This window comes from Pecten maximus, chromosome 6 (assembly GCF_902652985.1).
Source record: "Pecten maximus chromosome 6, xPecMax1.1, whole genome shotgun sequence".
Classification (NCBI taxonomy): Eukaryota; Metazoa; Mollusca; class Bivalvia; order Pectinida; family Pectinidae; genus Pecten; species Pecten maximus.
Window position 1 is genome coordinate 8,039,727 of NC_047020.1, and position 15,402 is coordinate 8,055,128.

At 34.0% G+C, this 15,402-nt stretch overlaps 1 protein-coding gene across 4 annotated transcripts in view; it reads left to right on the forward strand.

Moving 5' to 3' along the window:
• The window catches only part of LOC117328860 (coiled-coil domain-containing protein 158-like), a 55,515-nt gene extending 41,171 nt beyond the window's left edge, over window positions 1–14,344 (forward strand). For 3 of the 4 annotated variants that reach the window (XM_033886441.1, XM_033886443.1, XM_033886445.1), the window contains 5 exons: window positions 535–644; window positions 986–1,141; window positions 2,041–2,094; window positions 11,668–11,772; window positions 13,113–14,344. In XM_033886441.1, the coding sequence (XP_033742332.1) occupies window positions 535–644; window positions 986–1,141; window positions 2,041–2,094; window positions 11,668–11,772; window positions 13,113–13,198 (511 nt within the window). In that variant the 3' untranslated portion in view covers window positions 13,199–14,344. The remainder of the gene's footprint in view (window positions 1–534; window positions 645–985; window positions 1,142–2,040; window positions 2,095–11,667; window positions 11,773–13,112) is intronic. The other variant, XM_033886442.1, reaches the window with a different exon arrangement.
• Window positions 14,345–15,402: the final 1,058 nt, after the last annotated feature.

The following is a 15,402-nucleotide window of genomic DNA, read 5'->3' on the forward strand; positions in this document are numbered from 1 at the left end:
CTACTCTCTTGGCTATCACCAGGCTGCAAAACCTCAAATCACAATAAGATTATACAGAGGAAATAGATGTTTTACATCAGTTAATTAGGGGTCGGCATAAGTGTCAATTAAAGGCTGAAGATATATTTTTTTATGCAAATGCTTTTTAGCTCGCCTGGTCAAAGTTCAAGGTAGCTAGTGCATTACCCCTGACGTCAGGTCATTGCTTATAAGGATACATCTTAAGTATTTGTCATGTTTGGTTCTGGTGACACGACCTTTCCATTGGTACTACATTACCTTGGCCAATATGTGTTAACAGTACAAGATATATATCTAGACCTTTCCATTAATTTTGGTACTACATTTATGGACCTGCTGACTTTGACCTTAACCTTTGACCTACTTTAAAAGATTGATTCTGAATTTCAACCCACTTGGTGAGCTATGTTGTCTTCTGACAACTCTTATTTCGACTTTCCTTCTATGACTAGAACACACCTTTTCCCAGGAGATCGTGGATATAGTTTGAACTGACACTTGTTTTCCCAACAGGTTGTACTCATCCTCGGAGACAGAGGAGTACCATTCTGATAACGAAGTGGATAGAACCCTCAACAGGTCAAGGTCAAAGTTTGACTACTCAGCAATGTCCTCAATGAAAGGTGAGCGGTCAACTGACATCTGTATTATCTTATCCTCACCTGTCATTATCATTGTGTGTACAAAACATTATTTTATTGAACAGTGTATTTTATGTTATTTTAAATTCTATTCTATCTAATTGTTCATTTTGTGTTAGAATTAAATAATACATATCCAATATCCATTTAACTGCAGTACAGGATTACTATGTTGTTTCAGTATATATCTGGATTGTCTTCTTTGGTTTTTTCAATTTTGATAAATAAGACTGTGATTCTGGGCTTGTGTAGGCTTTGGTAACAGGATATTTATGGTGTTAGTGAGAGTAGAGAAGTTAATATGAATCCCTCTGTTACATCAGGATCAAGGTCCAGATCTCTGTCACCTGTCCATCAGTATCAGAGACGACACAGTTTAGACACCACTGCAGTAACTAGGTCACCACAAAGCTATATCTCAAGGTCACCAGAATTCTTAAGGAAGTCCGGATCATCCCGACTGGGACCATACAGTAATGGTAAGTGTATCAGTATGTAGATGTAACAATACCAAAGGAAAATAGCTGTGTTTATTTACAGGATGGTGAACAAATATAACCAGAAATCTGAATTTTTCTGTACTTTTCTCTGTTTTGTTTTTGCTAAAAGGAGAAAAAATCTGTTTCATATCCTAGAGTGTTTCTAGAGAGTACATTCAATATAATTCTTGTTTTCAGAATCAGTCGGCTATTTAGTAAAATCTCTGAGATATACAATATAAAATTATACCTTCAAAAAACAAGCCCATTGTCAATTTAAAAAAAATGTTATAGAGTTCAGAAAAAGAATGTTTTTTGACTTGAAATAATTGATTAAATGTGATAATTTAAAAGCTGATATTAAGAACATGTACACTGTTTACACTGCATGAGTTGTGTGGTCAGTTACCACGACATTGCATGTACTGAGCATGTTATTTGATTGGTCAATTACACCACATTAACCAATGAAGATGTGTAGTAGTATTATGGTATTTAATCATTTTTGAGTGTGGAATTTAAATTTTATCAGACAGAATGAGATTTTTGACTGAAATTTTGGTTTTCCTTATCTGATAGAATAAAACAGCATGTTTGTTACAAGATAAACTATCTTCTTATTGAGATGTTTGGCTGCATCCAAATACAGATGTAACAGTAAAATACATATAGAAGTTTGTTTTTTAGGATCATTAATAACAACAATATGATTGATTTAAAATTATATAGTATTTCAGTGGTTCAATGTTTAATTTTCATATTTTTAATTCAAGATCACATAAATTCATAAAACCCAATATAGACATAAGAATTAAAGACATTTTACGGCTTTACTGTATGGATGCAGCTATAACGATGTGTTTGCTGAGCTTTATAAATTTGAGTGTGTTTTATACCAGACCTGAGCCAGGAAAATGAGTCTATGGCTCACAAGGATGACGAGGTCAAACCAGGTACGGCCATCACAGAAATATTAGTGCTGTGTGTCTAGAACGCTTGGTGTGGGATTGTAGTGGTGTGTGGTTTGCATGTCACAGTTATGTATTTCCTCTCTTCCCCAATTTTCTCTTCTCGTGTGGTGAGGATTTTATATACTTGACATAATGTGTACTGATATGTTAACATGAACACTTTCTTCAAATCTGTTGACAGTATTGGTATTCTTATAATATTTTTAATACTCACAAACCCATGTCTAATACAATAAAGGTGCTCAATAAGTACAATTAACATTAAAGGTCAAAACTCCTTATAAATTCAATTATTAACTTTATTATTTTGTCAGAAATGTAGATGAAATTAATATAACCAAACCATAGAAGCAATAACTAAGTCTAATATAAGGAATGAAATATGTACATCCAGATAATCTGTATAACACTTACTAAAAGTTGCTGGACTATATAAAGACTGGCTTATCTTTGTATTAATACCCAAATCACATTTAATTTTTATATAAATCAAATTTATGTTCTATATGGCAAAGCGTTGGAGGAAGAATATGTGCAGACTCCTAAATCTGATTGAAACTTCAATATATTTTTATCATGACTGGATAATGGCACAACACAAGGTTTTGTAACTCAAAGGTCAGGCCATATGTTGGACAAACTTCTGATCTGAGCAGTGTTCATTTTCATTGGTCTATTAAGTCCATTTCTAAAATGTCAAGGTCATTATGTCAATATTTAAAAGGTCAAGGCCATTTGAACATCATTCACGGGTGAAAGCTAAAATTGATGTACAGTAGAGTTTGTTATAAATTGAGCAGGATACAGGAGTTCGGTACATTATATTCTGAGTTTGTTATCAATTGAGCAGGATACAGAAGTTTGGTACATTATATTCTGTGTAAATTAAGTGTTAGCATCTAAAAACTTTCATTGACGAGCTTGGCTTATACACATTTTTGTTTTAATCTGAGCAGATTCCTGTAATTTGTATAAGTTTATAATACTATAGCACATTTGCTTTGGGTTGTTTTGAGCTGTTACTGTACAAACAAAAGTCCAGAAGAACTAGTTGTTAGTTGTGGTTACTAATTACAAAGTTGTTGTTTATATCATAGAGCAATGGGTCTGATTAGCCTCACAAACCTGCTCATAATTCTTATCCAGTTTTTATTCTTGTTTTAGTTTTGAATGCACTTATTTCAACTGACATGTGCTTTGTTGTTGTTAATTTGGTTTGATAATATAACTAAATAATTTCAAATATCTTTAATCTAAATTGTCTGAAAAATTCATTGTGAAGCATGCAGTATTAATTAAGAATGTGTGATTTGTAAATATTTGGTCATCTGTGCCGAAGGCTCATGGTGATCTATTGCAATGGCCTTTCATACATCATTGTGTGTTAATTTTTCTTGTGAACATGATAACTTGTATAGATATGAACAGATTTTCATGAAACTTGGTACGCAGCCTTATATCAATAAAAACTTAGTAACTTACAGAGTAATGTCCCTTTGTAATTTTATTGCCATTTGAATTGCAAGCACGATAACTAGAGTAAACCTTAACAGATTTTCATGAAACTTGATATGAATCCTTATATCAATAAAATTTCAGATGACTTCAACAATGAGACCGATTTGATTGTAACTTACAGAGAAATGGCCCTTTGCAGTGTCATTACTATTAGACCTTATGAACATGTTAACTTGCATGCTTAAATATGAAAGGATTTTGATGAAACTCGGTATGTAGTTTTCATTGGAACTGATTTGTAGTATTCTTACAATTTGACTTTGTGAGCATAACTTGGGTAAATATGAATGGGTTTTGATGGAATTTGCTATCATGATATCAAGCCATTAAGTATGCTAAGATGAATTAAAATGAATAAATTGGCAATTTGTTAGTTTAAAAGCAAAAAATCATCTATCAGTATTTATATCAGAAGATAGGTGTCTGATAAGGCCCATGGGCCTCTTGTTCTTTTGTGCTAGATGTGATGTTACCTGTTGGCCTATTGTACCTATTTTCTATATCTAAGCTAGCATGCTAAACTACAATGACATAATCAAATTTAATCATTTTGCTGTTTGTCTATCTTTCCTGAGTTTTGAGATCTTATGAACAATTTCATTGATCCTGCTTATTTGTTAATATTTGGAATTTATTTTGTTGGTTTGATGGATCTGAAGAAAGATTATCACTAAAGTATTAAATGTGTTAATTGTTATTTCATTTACAGTACATTTCATAGCTTCTCTGATGCAGGAAGCATTTCACACAAATACATCCATTACAAAAAACACCTTTTGGCTTTCTTGTATAACTACTTTGATATTGTTTTTTATGTCCACATACTTCAATATTGCTGTAATTCTCTTACCCTTAATTTACATTGTCTTTGCATGATCATTTGTATAACATTTTCTGTCACAATCTACAGTGTATATGTGGCCACCATTATCTACAGGCCAGTCCTTGATACATTAACTAGGCTGTTGGTGTTCAATGAGCTTCTTATGTGTTATAGGGAAATATTTCAAAACATAGAATATATGATTTTAGAACCAAGTGGATAAATTGGTTTTTTTTTTCATTTGTACTAGTGGCTGATATAGCTGACAAGATGAACAATGGTAATCATTTCCAGGAAAACAGTTTATATTGGTTACTGAGTATTAATGGTTTGAACAAATGTCAACAACATTATGGATGTACATATCAGCTGTAGGGAATTGTTTTGTCTACAGACTAAGGTAAATATAGAGGTGATTTGATAGGCTGACTAAATGTCAGAAGGCTACAAGAAATATTTCCTAATCAAAGAAACTATATCCATGATTTACTGTTGACATTTGGTTGGGGTAGTTATTGTAGTAAGCTAAGACTCAATATTTCTTGTCATGTTACACTATAAATTATTGCCACACCTAGTATAATTGCAGATGAAGTTTTCAATGTTATACAGAAATCAATAGAAATGTTATTATAGACTGGGTGATACAACAAAATTTATAATTATTAATTTGGCAGTAGCTATGAAATAAGGAGTTTCCTTATTGTTTATTTTCTCTAAGTTTGATTCCTAATGGAAATATTGAATGTTATGATCTATTAAGCCATAATTGGTTTTCCATAACTGGGTAACTAAGCATACTATAGATTATACCTGTTTAATGATGTATCGGTGTTTACTGAATGCTTGATTCTATTAAAATTACTTCAGCTGTATTTGTAACTATACCTGCATGCTGTACATGGTTTCTCCACATTTCAATATTTTAAATAAGGTTTCTGTGTTGGAATTATGTTGTAGGTACTTTGACCAATGTTTTATGTTTTAATCAGATATACAAGCAGTTTTCCTACTTTACTAGGATCAGAATGATTTCGTTCTTATTTGGATAACTTTGTGTGCTACAAGGTTAACTCTTTGAAGAAAACAATGATGTCTAGTAAATGTGTTTTCTGTCTTCTTGCAGTGAATGTTGGTTTAAATGATTGCTATAGGGATATAACAAGTATGAATTGTAAGGATCTATACCATTCCTAATCCTGTATTGTGTTATTTTATTAGTTCATGGCTTCTCCGCAGACTTGCCTACTGAGCGCGGGCCTTTTTGTCACTTCCTGTCTAGGTCATTATGGGAATGATTTAATGACATTGTGATGATAATAGGAAGCCAAGATAGACCTTCAATATGAAAACCTTTAATGGTGTTACAACAGGCTTGATGGAATTCAGGGTATCATCCAGAAACAATAATGGCCAATTCCAATAAATGGTTTCTTTAACACAGTCATAGTCTAGCCCTGCCTGCAGCCGAGAGAAGTGCTGTAATTCTCTGTTTGATGTTAAACATGTATTCATCAATAAATACACATCTATCAAATGGATTCCCCAACAACCTGCTATAAAACTGTAATACAGTAGTGTACACAATTATAGTGGTCATTGATGTCAGTCCAGACAATAAAACTGTAATACAGTGGTGTACACAATGATAGTGGTCATTGATGTCAGTCCAGACAATAAAAACTGTAGAACAGTAGTGTACACAATGATAGTGGTCATTGATGTCAGTCCAGACAATAAAACTGTAATACAGTGGTGTACACAATGATAGTGGTCATTGATGTCAGTCCAGACAATAAAACTGTAATACAGTGGTGTACACAATGATAGTGGTCATTGATGTCAGTCCAGACAATAAAACTGTAATACAGTGGTGTACACAATGATAGTGGTCATTGATGTCAGTCCAGACAATAAAACTGTAATACAGTGGTGTACACAATGATTGTGGTCATTGATGTCAGTCCAGACAATAAAACTGTAATACAGTGGTGTACACAATGATAGTGGTCATTGATGTCAGTCCAGACAATAAAACTGTAATACAGTGGTGTACACAATGATAGTGGTCATTGATGTCAGTCCAGACAATAAAACTGTAATACAGTGGTGTATACAATGATAGTGGTCATTGATGTCAGTCCAGACAATAAAACTGTAATACAGTAGTGTATACAATGATAGTGGTCATTGATGTCAGTCCAGGCAATAAAACTGTAATACAGTAGTGTATACAATGATAGTGGTCATTGATGTCAGTCCAGACAATAAAACTGTAATACAGTGGTGTACACAATGATAGTGGTCATTGATGTCAGTCCAGACAATAAGACTGTAATACAGTGGTGTACACAATGATAGTGGTCATTGATGTCAGTCCAGACAATAAAACTGTAATACAGTAGTGTACACAATGATAGTGGTCATTGATGTCAGTCCAGACAATAAAACTGTAATACAGTGGTGTACACAATGATAGTGGTCATTGATGTCAGTCCAGACAATAAAACTGTAATACAGTGGTTTACACAATGATAGTGGTCATTGATGACAGTCCAGACAATAAAACTGTAATACAGTGGACAATGATAGTGGTCATTGATGTCAGTCCAGACAATAAAACTGTAATACAGTAATGTACACAATGATAGTGGTCATTGATGTCAGTCCAGACAATAAAACTGTAATACAGTGGTGTACACAATGATAGTGGTCATTGATGTCAGTCCAGACAATAAGACTGTAATACAGTGGTGTATACAATGATAGTGGTCATTGATGTCAGTCCAGACAATAAAACTGCAATACAGTAATGTACACAATGATAGTGGTCATTGATGTCAGTCCAGACAATAAGACTGTAATACAGTGGTGTACACAATGATAGTGGTCATTGATGTCAGTCCAGACAATAAAACTGTAATACAGTGGTGTACACAATGATAGTGGTCATTGATGTCAGTCCAGACAATAAAACTGTAATACAGTGATGTACACAATGATAGTGGTCATTGATGTCAGTCCAGACAATAAAACTGTAATACAGTAATGTACACAATGATAGTGGTCATTGATGTCAGTCCAGACAATAAAACTGTAATACAGTGGTGTACACAATGATAGTGGTCATTGATGTCAGTCCAGACAATAAAACTGTAATACAGTAGTGTACACAATGATAGTGGTCATTGATGTCAGTCCAGACAATACAACTGTAATACAGTGGTGTACACAATGATAGTGGTCATTGATGTCAGTCCAGACAATACAACTGTAATACAGTGGTTTACACAATGGTAGTGGTCATTGATGTCAGTCCAAACAATACAACTGTAATACAGTGGTGTACACAATAATAGTGGTCATTGATGTCAGTCCAGACAATAAGACTGTAATACAGTGGTGTACACAATGATAGTGGTCATTGATGTCAGTCCAGACAATAAAACTGTAATACAGTGGTGTACACAATGATAGTGGTCATTGATGTCATTCCAGACAATAAAACTGTAATACAGTGGTGTAAAGAATGATTGTGGTCATTGATGTCAGTCCAGACAATAAAACTGTAATACAGTTGACAATGATAGTGGTCATTGATGTCAGTCCAGACAATAAAACTGTAATACAGTAGTGTACACAATGATAGTGGTCATTGATGTCATTCCAGACAATAAAACTGTAATACAGTGGTGTACACAATGATAGTGGTCATTGATGTCATTCCAGACAATAAAACTGTAATACAGTGGTGTACACAATGATAGTGGTCATTGATGTCAGTCCAGACAATAAAACTGTAATACAGTGGTGTACACAATGATAGTGGTCATTGATGTCAGTCAATAAAACTGTAATACAGTGGTGTACACAATGATTGTGGTCATTGATGTCAGTCCAGACAATAAAACTGTAGTACAGTGGTGTACACAATGATAGTGGTCATTGATGTCAGTCCAGATAATAAAACTGTAATACAGTGGTGTACACAATGATAGTGGTCATTGATGTCAGTCCAGACAATAAAACTGTAATACAGTGGTGTACACAATGATAGTGGTCATTGATGTCAGTCCAGACAATAAAACTGTAATACAGTGGTGTACACAATGATAGTGGTCATTGATGTCAGTCCAGACAATAAAACTGTAATACAGTGGTGTACACAATGATAGTGGTCATTGATGTCAGTCCAGACAATAAAACTGTAATACAGTGGTGTACACAATGATAGTGGTCATTGATGTCAGTCCAGACAATAAAACTGTAATACAGTGGACAATGATAGTGGTCATTGATGTCAGTCCAAACAATAAAACTGTAATACAGTAGTGTACACAATGATAGTGGTCATTGATGTCAGTCCAGACAATAAAACTGTAATACAGTGGTGTACACATTGATAGTGGTCATTGATGTCAGTCCAGACAATAAAACTGTAATACAGTGGTGTACACAATGATAGTGGTCATTGATGTCAGTCCAGACAATAAAACTGTAATACAGTACACAATGATAGTGGTCATTGATGTCAGTCCAGATAATAAAACTGTAATACAGTAGTGTACACAATGATAGTGGTCATTGATGGCAGTCCAGACAATAAAACTGTAATACAGTAGTGTATACAATGATAGTGGTCATTGATGTCAGTCCAGACAATAAAACTGTAATACAGTGGTGTACACAATGATAGTGGTCATTGATGTCAGTCCAGACAATAAAACTGTAATACAGTGGTGTACACAATGATAGTGGTCATTGATGTCAGTCCAGACAATAAAACTGTAATACAGTAGTGTACACGATGATAGTGGTCATTGATGTCAGTCCAGACAATAAAACTGTAATACAGTAGTGTATACAATGATAGTGGTCATTGATGTCAGTCCAGACAATAAAACTGTAATACAGTAATGTACACAATGATAGTGGTCATTGATGTCAGTCCAGACAATAAAACTGTAATACAGTAGTGTATACAATGATAGTGGTCATTGATGTCAGTCCAGACAATAAAACTGTAATACAGTGGTGTACACAATGATAGTGGTCATTGATGTCAGTCCAGACAATAAAACTGTAATACAGTGGTGTACACAATGATAGTGGTCATTGATGTCAGTCCAGACAATAAGACTGTAATACAGTGGTGTACACAATGATAGTGGTCATTGATGTCAGTCCAGACAATAAAACTGTAATACAGTGGTGTACACAATGATAGTGGTCATTGATGTCAGTCCAGACAATAAAACTGTAATACAGTGGTGTACACAATGATAGTGGTCATTGATGTCAGTCCAGACAATTAGACTGTAATACAGTGGTGTACACAATGATAGTGGTCATTGATGTCAGTCCAGACAATAAAACTGTAATACAGTGGACAATGATAGTAGTCATTGATGTCAGTCCAGACAATAAAACTGTAATACAGTGGTGTACACAATGATAGTGGTCATTGATGTCAGTCCAGACAATAAAACTGTAATACAGCGGTGTACACAATGATAGTGGTCATTGATGTCAGTCCAGACAATAAAACTGTAATACAGTGGTGTACACAATGATAGTGGTCATTGATGTCAGTCCAGACAATAAAACTGTAATACAGTGGTGTACACAATGATAGTAGTTATTGATGTCAGTCCAGACAATAAAACTGTAATACAGTGGTGTACACAATGATAGTGGTCATTGATGTCAGTCCAGACAATAAAACTGTAATACAGTAGTGTACACAATGATAGTGGTCATTGATGTCAGTCCAGACAATAAAACTGTAATACAGTGGTGTACACAATGATAGTGGTCATTGATGTCAGTCCAGACAATAAAACTGTAGTAACAGTAGTGTACACAATGATAGTGGTCATTGATGTCAGTCCAGACAATAAAACTGTAATACAGTAGTGTATACAATGATAGTGGTCATTGATGTCAGTCCAGACAATAAGACTGTAATACAGTGGTGTACACAATGATAGCGGTCATTGATGTCAGTCCAGACAATACAACTGTAATACAGTGGTGTACACAATGATAGTGGTCATTGATGTCAGTCCAGACAATAAAACTGTAATACAGCGGTGTACACAATGATAGTGGTCATTGATGTCAGTCCAGACAATAAAACTGTAATACAGTGGTGTACACAATGATAGTGGTCATTGATGTCAGTCCAGACAATAAAACTGTAATACAGTGGTGTACACAATGATAGTGGTCATTGATGTCAGTCCAGACAATACAACTGTAATACAGTGGTTTACACAATGGTAGTGGTCATTGATGTCAGTCCAGACAATACAACTGTAATACAGTAGTGTACACAATGATAGTGGTCATTGATGTCAGTCCAGACAATACAACTGTAATACAGTGGTTTACACAATGGTAGTGGTCATTGATGTCAGTCCAGACAATACAACTGTAATACAGTGGTGTACACAATGATAGTGGTCATTGATGTCAGTCCAGACAATAAAACTGTAATACAGTGATGTACACAATGATAGTGGTCATTGATGTCAGTCCAGACAATAAAACTGTAATACAGTGGTGTACACAATGATAGTGGTCATTGATGTCAGTCCAGACAATAAAACAAAATTGATTACATAATATATTCTAGTAATAAATGTTTCCCAGTTTTCATTGTGTTATCTTTATTATTTATTGCACACTGTGCTGTACAGGTTCATGAAAGAGTGCTTTGTTTTCACCAATACATTGTAGACAAATGCATTGCACGATCATATTTCATAGTAATGTGAATAAAAAAATAATAACCGAGTTATTGTAACGTGGAGAATCGCCCTCGTTGTGAAATTAGGTTCCAATTGCCTTTAACTCACATTAGTTCAGTGAATAATTTATTTGTATTAAAAGACTCTATCAGATCAGGTTTCATGTTTTAAGTATTATTAGGCTACCAAATGGTATCAGATCAGGTTTCATGTTTTAAGTATTATTAGGCTACCGAATGTATGACAATATGTCTCGGAATAAACACAGGTCATTTCAATGTATGTGGATACTTGTCATGTTAGTATGAACTGAACATTTCCCCCATTATTTCAAAACACGAAGATACATGTATATTATATATCAAATTCAATTGGAGTAATATAACTATACATGTACATTATATATCAAATTCAATTTAGAGTAACAGAGACATTTAAACATTACATGTGTTTTATCTACAGGCTCTACTCGACTGGTATCTAACACCCAAGACCTTTGTAAGAGGCTAGAAGAGAGAATAGAATCACTGTCCAAGATGGGCGGATCGCTACAGAAAGAGAACAAAGGTGAGACCATTATCATTGCACCAACATTTGAATGATACACTGTTAAAGGTAGACATAATAGTTAAGGGATATCCTTGTATATTTAAAACATGTCTCGTTCAGAACATGTTAAATGCTTTAATTTGTTTGACTGTATCAGGAATCTTAAGTTTAACATCTGACATCCAGTGGTGACAGACAGTGGAAAGTAGTATTTCTGATAGTAACGTATTCTGCCGGAAACGTTTTACGTGTTAGAAACTTTATTTTCTCCAATAGTATCAATTAAGTTTGATCTTATTTACTGATTATATACGTAATGAAAAATGTTAATCCGTATTGAAAAAAATGAAAGAAGTACTTAAGATTTGAGAAAAAGTAATGGAGTTGGAAAGGGAAAATAAGAAACATTTTTTTATATCAATTAGAAAAAAATATCAAGTTGATAATGTGCATGAAGGTGTCCCTTGGTGGAGGGATATATTGATAGATAGGGGTTGTAGATTCTGCTGATGCTATGCTTAAATACAAGTACCGACCTTCATTCATTTGGCAGTATTAACCAATCCTGTGATATTTGCGTCTTTTATTTCATACATGCGTAGATTTACACCACAACAGATTCACGTTAGAGAGTTTACCAGAAAGGTCAACACATGTCTGGGGAGCCATCGGCTATAATCGATTCGAACTCAGTCAGATTTATTGTAGAAGACGAGTATTTTATAGAGCTATTTGTTAAGAAAACAAGAATACTTTAATTACATTTAGACTAGATAAAAACAGAAACATTGAACATTTATAGAACTTTTAGTTACATCAACTCCCAGATACTGAAGCTGCCAACAGACAAAAAGCGGGTATGTGGGCATAGAACTTTTCGTAATAAAAAATAGTTCACTCTCTTTTGCAAAATTGGATGTGTAATGATTGTGTTAACTTCATTGTAACCTAACCCACAGCACTGAAATTGTCTACAAACAAAAACAAAGACTGATTTGTGTGGAGTTTATAGAACTACCTGTAACATCAGCATGGCTTAAGATTAAAGATCTGAATCTGTCTAAAAGTGACAAAACTGGAATAAATGCTTTTTATAGAGCTACCTGTAACATGGATATATCTACTGAACTACATATAAAAGCAGGGACATGTCTGTATGTGAAGGCAAACAGATCACACAGTGGAGGCAGTATCATAATTGAATAAAATCAAAGAAAAACGAAATGGAAAAAAAATAATCAATTTTACACAGAGTTAAGTTGACGCAACGGTGTGACATGGTTAAAGTTTATAAAAGGTATCACAAAGATCTTGAGCCAGAGTACAAATACTAGCACTGATGAAATATATATTTACAGAGATGGCAGACTTGATGAAACAGCAGGGTAAGAAGATCCGCAAGGCGAAAGATAACACGAAGAAGATAAGGAAGGTGGTGAGGTGACACAGCCGAGACTATTGATGTGATTACAGCTTGATAATCGTTTGTATTTACCGGTTCATTATTGACAGGAAAGACCTGTCCACAAACCTAATTATGAGCAGCATGAACGTCAAATGAAGTGTGTTGATTAGATAAGCCAAAATGTGGATAGACAGTGATTTTGCGCAAGGCATATATTGCTGTGTTGATGTTAAAATGTATTAATACATAGTTTTGTTTTCGTCAAAGTTGGAAAAAAACACACTCTAGAATGACATCAATGAGATTTTGAATTGAACCTAATCGTAATTATGTACACCCATTACTATCATCATGTTTGATATAGTGTACTGAAATACATATACCTGTACAAGTACGTCAATAATAAACATAACCATCTCAGTCCGTGCTATTCACACATATGCCAAACGTTCTGTTCTTTCATTAGAAGATGCAAGTGTATAGGAGTTTTTGTAAGAGTTTGCTAGTTCATACATGTGCGACTCCCTTCAAAGTCATCTATGTCCCTCATTTTAGTTGTTTATTCTCTAGAATTATTCAAATTTGTTGTTAACTTGATTTGCAAATATCATTCTACAGGAAGTTTTTTGTGCGATACTTTAAATATAATGGTCACCGAAAATCCTCGATAAGCTTACAATTGAAGTTGATAACTGCAAACATTGGTTTGTCATTGAATCTTAATGTATTTGCATTTATTAGTCAGTTTCGTGTTAGTTTATTTACAATGGTTGTATCATACAATAACTTTTCATTAGTCTGATTAGAATAGACCACCAGACCACCGTGACTGTAAACAATGTCCCTCATTAAGGCAGTAATCTGTTACAGCATTATTGATCCTCGGTTAAGTGCAGCATTTCGATAAGGTCTTGAGCTTTATGGTGATTAAAATCAGACTGTTGACGTAGTCATATGATCGATATTTTCAATATCATGCATATGTCGTTCAGCTCACTCTTTTGAAAGACTTGTGGAATTTATGACATATATCCGTTATTTAATGTTCTGGGTCGTTCAAAGGTGTCTGAAATGGCTTGTAAATTATGAGTCCCGTTAGCATTTGTTATCTGACTTATAATGTTATTTGGACAAAACAGGATATGGCCCATTCGCAAATATGAAACAGATTGAAATTTTGTTACAGATAAGGGGATGTGTTGACTTTTATATCCAGATAAAGATTATATTGGGTTTTAGTGTGATCTGTTGGAAAACATCACCATGTTGTTAGAGCAGTTAATTGGAAAATTGTTAAGTGCTTGACAACATTTATTTACATTACCTTTTCAGTTACAGGATGATGATAAGGTTGAAATGAATTAAATCTATGTTGTTCATGTTAATGACACAATTATTAACTTGTACTACCTTTGCATTGGTTGTACACTTATTGAAACGGCATCTTGAAATTATTTAAATAGTTTAAAATAGATAATTTCAAATTAAAAACGCCTGACTACATATAAACATATATTTGGTACAAGCGGCGAAAAGCAATCTACCGAACAATATGTATGGTCAAGTTATGCCAACAATTTGTCTGCTTCCTGGAAAGCTTATACACTACCGAATTGGTCTGATTCTTAACAACTCAGACGTATAACTCATTATATACTAACAACAAGTATATATTCATATATCTGACCAATTCTTGACTAGAGAACGAAGAATATACTCAAGATTAAAGTAATATATTATATAAACTGTTTTATATTCTATATTTAAAATATTTATCTTTGGTTGCCAATACTGGATATTTCAAAAGTCAGCACTTTGATGGTACTAAAACTCAATTGGGAATAATAAATTCCTATGCATATTTAGAAACTACGTGTTGTAGAAGTTTTTCTGTGCCACGCAAGGTGTAAATCCTGACGCTATCTGTCAAATTCACGAAACCTCATCGAAAATATTTTAATTTACCTCTGTCGTAACATTACATGTTTATCATGACCAAACGTAACTTCTGCAAAAACGTTATATTCGATATACACTGTATACGATTGTTAAGATAAATCGTGGTATTTTTTTTTCACCAGCCTTTGTAGGATATTTCTCCTGCACCATTACGTTACCCCTCTGAAAAGTTAAAGTCGTCATTAGAAATACATATTGCCGTGTCTAGGCCTACATTCCATGTCCAAAATAACTTACTGTAGTATATATAATTTGTCATTAACTTATTTTGTGGAGATGATGGA